This window comes from Salvelinus sp. IW2-2015, linkage group LG25, assembly GCF_002910315.2.
Source record: "Salvelinus sp. IW2-2015 linkage group LG25, ASM291031v2, whole genome shotgun sequence".
Taxonomy (NCBI): domain Eukaryota; kingdom Metazoa; phylum Chordata; class Actinopteri; order Salmoniformes; family Salmonidae; genus Salvelinus; species Salvelinus sp. IW2-2015.
In genome coordinates, this window is record NC_036865.1 from 25,576,811 (window position 1) to 25,586,627 (window position 9,817).

The 9,817-nt window shown below is 48.4% G+C and overlaps 1 protein-coding gene across 1 annotated transcript in view; it reads right to left on the reverse strand.

Moving 5' to 3' along the window:
- LOC111951768 (disks large homolog 5-like) overlaps positions 1–9,817 on the reverse strand; it is a 118,152-nt gene that overhangs the window by 37,241 nt on the left and 71,094 nt on the right. The window contains exons 16-23 of the mRNA XM_070435000.1: positions 8,001–8,093; positions 6,421–7,449; positions 5,777–5,901; positions 2,855–3,007; positions 2,214–2,350; positions 2,026–2,115; positions 1,145–1,313; positions 459–536 (exon numbers count right to left, since the gene is read on the reverse strand). Of these exons, the coding sequence (XP_070291101.1) occupies positions 459–536; positions 1,145–1,313; positions 2,026–2,115; positions 2,214–2,350; positions 2,855–3,007; positions 5,777–5,901; positions 6,421–7,449; positions 8,001–8,093 (1,874 nt within the window). The remainder of the gene's footprint in view (positions 1–458; positions 537–1,144; positions 1,314–2,025; positions 2,116–2,213; positions 2,351–2,854; positions 3,008–5,776; positions 5,902–6,420; positions 7,450–8,000; positions 8,094–9,817) is intronic.

Below are 9,817 nucleotides of genomic sequence, written 5' to 3' on the forward strand. Positions count from 1 at the left end.
GGATTGGACCCAAACACACATAGAATGCCATGCCATCTGCAAAAGGGCACGGACCTTCAGTAGCATGCAGCTTCAGTGAGAATGACTTTACACATGAAACAAGGGGCCACGTAATTTCAAACAAGTCCAATCATACAAACACAATTGAGAGACAGCACACATCAATCTATCAAATCTGGATCAAGAGGAATAGTTGAGCAGGTTTTCTGGATCTTTGAAAACCTAGCATGCACAGACCTGTTTGACTGGAAGGTGGRATTTAGGCCTAACTGCTGTTCGGGTTGAGAAATACCACACAACACATATACATTCTAGGTGTCTAGACCAAATCTCGATGGGCTCTCTTCTAGTTACAAGGCCTCAGGGTAGGGGTTGTTTCTGGACAGGCCTGGGTCTCTCTCTTTATCTCAAGCATGTTAAAAGTAAGATCATCTGTGTCTGAGGTGGATCCAACGAACCTGAGGCTCCTGAGAGAGGAGAACCTCGGCCTAGCAGCCAGAGGGATCCTCAGAAAAGACCTGTTACGGTACAGAGACCTGGAGACATTTACACATATGGCAGATAGAAGAGAAGAAACGAGGGAGGAGAGAAAAGCAGACAGGGCAGAGGAAGAAAGACAGCAAGGTGGTGAAAAAGAGAAAATATGCAGAGGCCAAACAGTTCTGCTGTGAGAAGAAAAACAGAAAAATACACTAGAATACTAACCTGGTTCCTTCTGTGTGTGCTTTAGCAAATCCTTCTAACATCGTCATTCCACTGGCATAGTCAGGGGAGTTGGCTAAAGCACAAACAGATCTGGGACCAGGCTACAAAGAGAAATGACAGCAACATACTGCATTTACCAACAGCATTATAACTGATCTATAAACAATGCATCACACACTTCCTATTTGTATTATTCTAGACCAGTGTTTGCCAAACCTCTCCTCGAGTACCCTCAGCCTATTCCAGTACATGCACATCTGATTCAACTAATAAAGGACTTGGTGATAATTTGACCAATTGAATCATGTGTTCTAGTACTGGAACAGAGTCAATACATAGAACTGCTGGTGGCGGGAGGTACTACAGACATGGTTTTACACCTTCCTGCCCTTTTCAAAATAATTTCCCTCCCCCCCTCGTCTCCTCTTTTCCTTCCTACCGGTCTTTACTCCGCTCTCCTACTGTCACAGGGCTGACAGAGATTCTGGGCAGGGTGGAGATAGAGCTCTGTGATTGGCTGCTGGCAAAGGAGGAAGTCTCCAGGTTGAGAGGTGAGTGGGGTGGAGTAATGAGGCTGGGGCTGCTGCACTCTGAATGGGACAGGGAGCCTGGAGGCGAGGGGCCGGGGAGAGAGGAAGGGAGATAGAGGGGAAGGGAGAGGGGGGAAAGAGGGGAAGAAACTTAAAATGAGATGAGAATGTACTTAATCAACCCCAAAAGGAAAATGTGTTTGTCATTCTTACAACCATAGTAAAAACAATTAAAATACTCACAACAGTTAAAACATGGTAGTAGGACGACAGGGAGAGAATTGGTCCATAGTTCCAGTATCATTTCTCAGAGGSGTAATCAGGTTGGAAATACCAGACACAAGCACGTTGACCCCCAGCTTAACTTCGCGGGACCGAAAATCTATACGATTAACCAAGTGTTTCCCTGAGTTTAGTGTTATGACTGTTTTCGTCCCACCTCTTTCAGCAGTAAATTACAGCACCTTTAAATGAGCTGTTAACAGGGCTGTCACATTCTCCTCCGAGAATACATGAGCGTAGTCAGCTGTTTGACTTGGAATAAGTTATTTAKTTGAGTGTAAAATCAGTGCTCTAAAGGCCCATTGGGTCCAGYGTCAGAAAATATTGGTAGAGATGCCCAGTATTCAGGGAACAGGAATCTTAAAAGTTAATACATTCATTCATCCATCCAGCCATTTGTTAATTCATTCATTTTCCCAACCAACCACCCACCCATTTCTTTGTTCAATTTTCCATCCATGCATAAATTAATCCGTTCATTCATTCATTSCTCTATCGATGTATGTACCTCTGTCAGAGCCCAGCATGGACCGTGGGTAGCGGGGAGTGGAGGGGATCTTTATCCTCTCTGTCCGGTACTGGACGTTACTGGACCAACCTGATGGAATAGAGGAAAAGTCCATCAGTGTGTGTGTGTACTGTATAATATGAGTATTGTGTGTGTGGCGTGCGTGCATGCGTGGGTGACTGACTGACCAAGGCCCAGGCGAGCGCTGGAGGGTAGTGAGTTGGTACCATGGGAGGTGCTGCTRCTGCGTGACGAGGACGATGAGTAGTCTGCTGCTGGACGCTTCTGGCTCAGGTCTAGGCTCAGACGGCCCTGGTGCTGCGGACTGACACACACACACACATAATTCATGGGTTGCACTTAGCRTCATTTACGCACGCCATTGTTATAAAATGCATCTTGAGGACTGGTGCACGACKGAACGTGCTACTCAATGCATTCTCAAACAGGACGACATTTCAAAAGAAGGCAACTAATTAGTAGGAAAACCTTTGGTCATCACTGTAATGTCGTCWCAGACTTCACATGTTGTTCAACGTTAGCTAGCTAAGATTGAGGGGAGAGCATTTTACCTAGCTAACATTAGCATTGCTAGGTATTTTTAACAAACTTTCCTTACTAATAGCAACCTTGCCATCTGTGTAAAGTAAATTTGACWACATTATAATGATGACCAAGTTGTTTCCTACTAATTATTTGCCTACTTTAGCAATGGCATCATATTTTGAAGCCACTATACTGTAATTTAGACGAAACAGTCATTTTGCCCCCGTTAAGAATGACTGGGCATCTTGGTTTTCGGGGCAGTTATTCTGTCTGGGGTAGTTACCTGTGGTGTTGGTTGTTGTGCTGGTGTTGGCAGATCTGGGAGGAGACAGAGGGACAGTTGTTGGTGTGGACTCTGTGGCTGCGGACTGTGTATACTGGGTTCCTCATCACAGCAGTCACTGACTGCACGGGGCCAGAGCCACGGTGGCCGAATCTGACAACACAACACACACTGGTTGAGAACATAACCACACTGGTTAGATGGGGGGGGAACACACTGGTTAGATGGGGGGAACACACTGGTTAGATGGGAGAACACACTGGTTAGAGGGGGGGGAACACACTGGTTAGATGGAGAACACACTGGTTAGATGGGAGGAACACACTGGTTAGATGGGGGGAAACACTGGTTAGATGGGGGAACACACTGGTTAGATGGGAGGGAACACACTGTTAGATGGAGGAACACACTGGTTAGATGGGAGGAACACACTGGTTAGATGGGAGGAACACACTGGTTAGATGGGAGGAACACACTGGTTAGATGGAGGAACACACTGGTTAGATGAGGAACACACTGTAGATGGGAGGAACAACTGGTTAGATGGGAAACACACTGGTTAGATGGGAGGAACACACTGGTTAGATGGGGGACACACTGGTTGATGGAGAACACACTGTGTAGATGGGAGGAACACACTGGTTAGATGGGGGAACACACTGGTTAGATGGGGGGAACACACTGGTAGAGGGAGGAAACACTGGTTAGATGGGGGAACACACTGGTTAGATGGGAGGAACACACTGGTTAGATGGGAGGAACACACTGGTTAGATGGGGGGAACGCACTGGTTAGATGGGAGGAACACACTGGTTAGATTGGGGGAACACACTGGTTAGATGGGGGAACACATGGTTAGATGGGGAACACACTGTTAATGGGAACACACTGGTTAGATGGGGGGAACACACTGGTTAGATGGGGGGGAACACACTGGTTAGATGGGGGGGAACACACTGGTTAGATGGAGAACACACTGGTAGAGGAGGAACACACGGTTAGATGGAGGAACGCACTGGTTAGATGGAGAACGCACTGGTTAGATGGGAGGAACGCACTGGCGTAATGGAGGAACGCACTGGTTAGATGAGGAACGCACTGGTTAGATGGGGGAACGCACTGGTTAGATGGAGGAACCACTGTTAGATGGGAGGAACGCACTGGTTAGATGGAGGAAACACATGGTTAGATGGGGGGAACACACTGGTTAGATGGGGGGAACACACTGGTAGATGGGGGAACAACTGGTTAGATGGGAGGAACACACTGGTTAGATGGGAGGAACCAAAACACTGGTTAGATGGGGGAACACACTGTTAGATGGGAGGAAGAACACACTGGTTAGATGGAGGAACACACTGGTTAGATGGGGAACGCACTGGTTAGATGGGAACGACTGTTAGATGGAGGAACGCACTGGTTAGATGGGAGGAACGCACTGTTAGATGGGAGAACGCACTGGTTAGATGGAGCGAACACACGGTAATGGAGGAACACACTGGTTAGATGAGAACAACACTGGTTAGATGGGAGGAACACACTGGTTAGATGGGAGAACACACTGTTAATGGAGGAACACACTGGTTAGATTGGGGAAACACGGTTAGGAGAACGCACTGGTTAGATGGGAGGAACACACTGTTGATGGGAGGACACACGGTAGATGGAGGAACAAACACTGGTTAGAATGGGAGGAAACACACTGGTTAGATGGGAGAACACACTGGTTAGATGGGAGGAACACACTGGTTAGATGGACGAACACACTGGTAGATGGCGGGAACACACTGGTTAGATGGAGGGAACACACTGGTTAGATGGGAGGAACACACTGTTAGATGGGAGGAACACACTGGTTTTTGTAGATGGGAGGAACACACGGTTAGATGGGGACACACATGGTTAGATGGAGGGACACCACTGGTTAGATGGGAGGAAACACACTGTTAGATGGAGGAACCACTGGTTAGATGGAGGAACACACTGGTAGATAGAGTAGATGGAGGAACACACTGGTAGATGGGAGGAACACACTGGTAGATGGAGGAACACACTGTTAGAGGGGGACACACTGGTTAGATGGGGGACACACTGTTAGATGGAGGAACACACTGGTTGAGAGGGGAACACACTGTTAGATGGGGAACACACTGGTTAGCATGGAGAACACATGGTTAGATGGAGGAACACACTGGTTAGATGGAGGAAACACACTGGTTAGATGGGAGGAACACACTGGTTAGATGGAGGAACACACTGTTAGATGGGAGGAAACACACTGGTTAGATGGGAGGAACACACTGGTTAGATGAGACACACTGTAAGGAGGAACCACACTGGTTAGATGGGAGGAACACACTGGTTAGATGGGGAGAACACCACTGTTAGATGGGGGGGAACACACTGGTTAGATGGAGAACACACTGGTAGAGGGGAACACACTGGTTAGATGGGAGAACACACTGGTTAGATGGGAGGAACGCACTGGTTAGATGGGAGAACCACTGGTTAGATGGGGGAACACACTGGTTAGATGGAGGAACACACTGGTTAGATGGGAGGGAACACACTTAGATGGGAGGAACACACTGTAAGATGGGGGGAACACACTGGTTAGATGGGGAACACACTGGTTAGATGGGAGACGGTTAAGAGCGTTGGCCAGTAATTCGCTGGTTCCAATTCCTAACGACAAGTGGAAAAATCGTGCCATTCTGCTCTTGAGCAAGGCAGTTGACCCCCAAAAACAACTGCTCCCCGGGCCCGAGGACATGGATTGTCGATTAAGGCAGCCCCCTGCACCTCTCTGATTGAGGGGTTGGTTAAATGCAGAAGACGCATTTCAGTTGAATGATTCAATTGTACAACTGACTAGATCCCCTTTTCTTTTGATGCTGCATGTCTGGTTTTGGTGTGAGAGACTCACTTGCAGGCAAGGTACCGTTGTAGACTGTGGTGCCGAAGCCCACACTCTGTCTGTGGGAGCGGTTGGGGGAGGAGCGAAGCATCTCTCTGGGCTCTGGAGAGTGATCATCATTGGAGTAGCTCTTGTGATTGACAGATACAGAAATCAATTAGTTTAATGATGATAAACAGAAACAGCAGGAGAATAAGGAGAAGGACCCATTTCAGAGTGTTGGGATGACAATCACAGTTCAATGACCAGGAGCAGAATCAGGAAGAGGAGGAGACTAAAGGAGCCGTTTGAGAGTGTTGGGATGGGACCACACCCCCCGGCTCAGCACTGTGAGACATGGTCTGCTTATTGCCTGGAACTCTGTGCAGAGGTATCAAGCAGTTTCTCTCTTTGTGTTTTGAGACATAAGACGCATCTCTATAGTCTTAAGTGGCATACTCTCCTATAGAAGTGGCATCCTCTCCTCTACTTGATCATAGTTGATGTTAAACATAGTCTTGGAAGGTGCACGCAACATAAGAGGATGCCTTCACCTGTTCAGTTCTTTAACGTCACTGTAGATGGAGGAGAGGCAGCCTTTAGGGTAGACTATTGTGACCGGCCCTCGTGAAAAGCACTATAGATAGCATCACATTAATAACAAACTGACCTGAAAGGAGGGCAGGGTGATGGACTGGGGGGTCATCCTACGTCTGAGCGCTGGGGCAGATTTAGGGCGGAGCCTCTTTACCTCAGGCTCCCTACCCCTGGTTCGACCAATGTCCTCGTCACATGACTTCCTCTGTGTCAGGACCTTCCCGTCCAGGAAGTAGTGGTTCCCATTCCTGTCCCTCTCTCGTTCCCCACTGCTCTCCCCCATAACTATGGCAACAGCCTCCCCTTTGCCCCCGTCGGAGGTAAGCGTGCAGTCGGAGGCAGAGCTGCTCTGCTGTTTGAACGAATCGTTGCGGGTGGGTGGAGTCGGAGGTGTGGCCGTAGAGGAGGAGGAGAGAGACTCYGTCTTGGAGGGCTGCGGGGAGTGGGCCACCAGTTGACTGGGCGACAGGTACTCCATCTTGGATGACTGGGGCGCCGTCTCAGGCCGTGGTTTGAAGGCATCCGGGTTGAAGATGGACTTCCTCTGTTTGGGCGACTTGAAGATGGACAGTTGGGTCGGAGTCATCGCTGTGGTTGTATCCACGGCGACGGACATCCCACCTACGATCACCTTAGGCCAGGTGCCGCCACTTTGCTTCCTCTCCAGGGTGGTCTCCATGGTGATGCAGTCAGCAGGGTTAGAAGGGTCATAGGTGATGGGGGGTGGGGGTGCCTTGGCGTAGGGGGACCCAGAGCAGCACTCCTGGAAGGCGCTGGGGCCGTAGCGGCCCGGGGGACCCAGACCGAGGTCAGAGGACGGCCGAAGGCTGGTTGAGTGGAGAGACCCCATGGAAAAGGGCTTCCTGATGTCCCCGTACACCCCCATCCCCTCCTCAGGTTCACCTGCCCCGCCCTTCCTCCTCTCTCCAGGGATGTTGACGTTACTACCCCCCCCTCCTGTGTCGGGGCAGAAGATGTCTGTCTGTGTGGAGCTCTTGTGTTTGAGGCTATTCCTGGAGAGTACCTCGGAGAGACGGCCGTTGGACGATGACTCCCGCAGGCTCTCGAAGATGCTCTGGCCCGACCAACTGTGAGGGAAGAACTGGGGACATAAGAGGATAGAGGACAGAGAAAGAGGTGTGTTAGGAATAGTGAACACATTTACTTTTCCCCCCCAAAAAAGTATTACACTATCCTGAAATCTAGCCACTGCAGCGTAGCAGTGAAGGCTGCTGAGGGGAGGACAGCTCATAATAACGGCTGGAACGGAGCAAATGGAATGGCAATAAACAATGTGTTTRATACCATTCCTATGATGCCACTCCAGGCATTACCACGAGCCTGTCCTTCCCAATTAAGGTGCCACCAACCTCCTGTGCAGTGCATTAGTATCTAAAGTGTTTGTTATTGAGAAATTCAAATCATCGTCCGAAAACGAGTGCCCTCTATAGCATCAAATAAGGTTGTTTCAGACTCAAGGAGAACTAAAATGCAAGGCTAATTTGAGGCCAGTTTGCAGTGAAGTTTAGATTCACCTTCAAGTCAAAGCTCTATCCTAAATGAGAATGTTATGTGGCACCACATTGGCTGGAGGAGAACTTTAAGCCAGTGCGTATTGAAGGAGCTTAGTACAAGGGGCTAGTTTAGATTCACCTTCATGAGAGAGAGGCTTAGAGAGTCCCTACAGTTCCTCAGCAGAGTCTCACACTCCGTCACCGACTTGTTGTCCAGAGCGATGCCGTTGATCTGGGGACAACAGAGGACACGCTCAGAAACACACTACTCAAACTACACCTTTCTCAGACACAAACACACATTCTGCTAGGTTGTCTTGCTTTCAAGCTAGGTTGAGAATGAACCTAACCCTAAGATATTCACTGCCCCCGAAGAACAGTGCTAGAGACTGGAGTCTGCCTTCCTTCCTGCTGCAGCGGCTCTTCCATCAGAAAGGCGGTCCAGCGGCTCTTCCATCAGAAAGGCGGTCCAGCGGCTCTTCCATCAGAAAGGCGGTCCAGCGCCCCTTCCATCAGAAAGGCGGTCCAAGCGGCTTCTTCCATCAGGAAGAGCGTTCCAGCGGCTCTTTCCATCAGAAAGGCGGTCCAGCGGCTCTTCCATCAGAAAGGCGGTCCAGCGGCTCTTCCATCAGAAAGGCGGTCCAGCGGCTCTTCCATCAGAAAGGCGGTCCAGCGGCTGTTCTATCAGAAATGTAGTTCCCACATTTCAATGACAATAGGACTGAGGCGAATTCTAAAAAATACTTGAGGGGAGAGGGGCGCAGGGAGGGAGAAGAGGACATTTGGTAATAAATGCAAGCCTGAGTCTCTTCTAAAAAGAGGTCAGACTAGTGAATATTTAACACTGTACTGTTTGAAGCAGTTTATTCCATCTGTGGGGCTGACAGCTTAGTCTGAGACATTGGAGTAATGAGCATTAGTATATGCAGATTGTGCACTGACTGCATGTCACTCTAGGGTCAGCGCGTTCAAGTCCTTTCCCTACTAACATCATTAAACATCTACCGTATATGCGAAATATAACCTGCTACTACATTCATTAACAACTACAAGCACATCTTATAAGACGATACACAACCATGATTGACATCTGCAGGCATCTGATCCAACGRTCGCTAATCACTAACACTGAGCGGTCATCTCCCATATCAGCTAGCCTGACTTTACTATTGAAGGTGAGGGTATCAACTGGGTGTATCCCAAATGGCACCCTAAGCCCTATATAGTGCATTACTTTTGACCTTGGCCTAATGTGCTCTGGTTAAAAACAGTGCTGCATGTAGGGAGTAATAGGGTGCACTACTGCGACACAGCCCTGGTCTGCCATTAGAGGTGAGTGGGGAGACATCTAAGCCCAGTAGCTTTATTAAGCAGCAGAACTTCACCGTCAGGATCTGGAGGATTATGCTTTCTGCTGCAGTTGGTGGATCATGATTAGAGAGCAGGTCATTCTGCTAGGTAGAGTGATGACTGGCTATGATTCTGTCTGTCACTAAGTCACTAGAGACATTTATTTTATTTCACCAGGTAGGCAAGTTGAGAACAAGTTCTCAYTTACAATTGCGACCTGGCCAAGATAAAGCAAAGCAGTTCGACACATACAACACAGAGTTACACATGGAGTAAAACWAACATACAGTCAATACAGTAGAAAAATAAGTCTATATACAATGTGAGCAAGTGAGGTGAGATAAGGGAGGTGAAGGCAAAGAAAAGGCCATGGTGGCGAAGTAAATACAATATAGCAAGTAAAACACTGGAATGGTTGATTTGCAGTGGAAAATGTGCAAAGTAGAGATATAAATAATGGGGTGCAAAGGAGCAAAATAAATAAATAAATAAATAAATACAGTAGGGGAAGGGGTAGTTGTTTGGGCTAAATTATAGATGGGCTATGTACAGGTGCAGGAATATGTGAGCTGCTCTGACAGCTGGTGCTTAAAGCTAGTGAGGGAG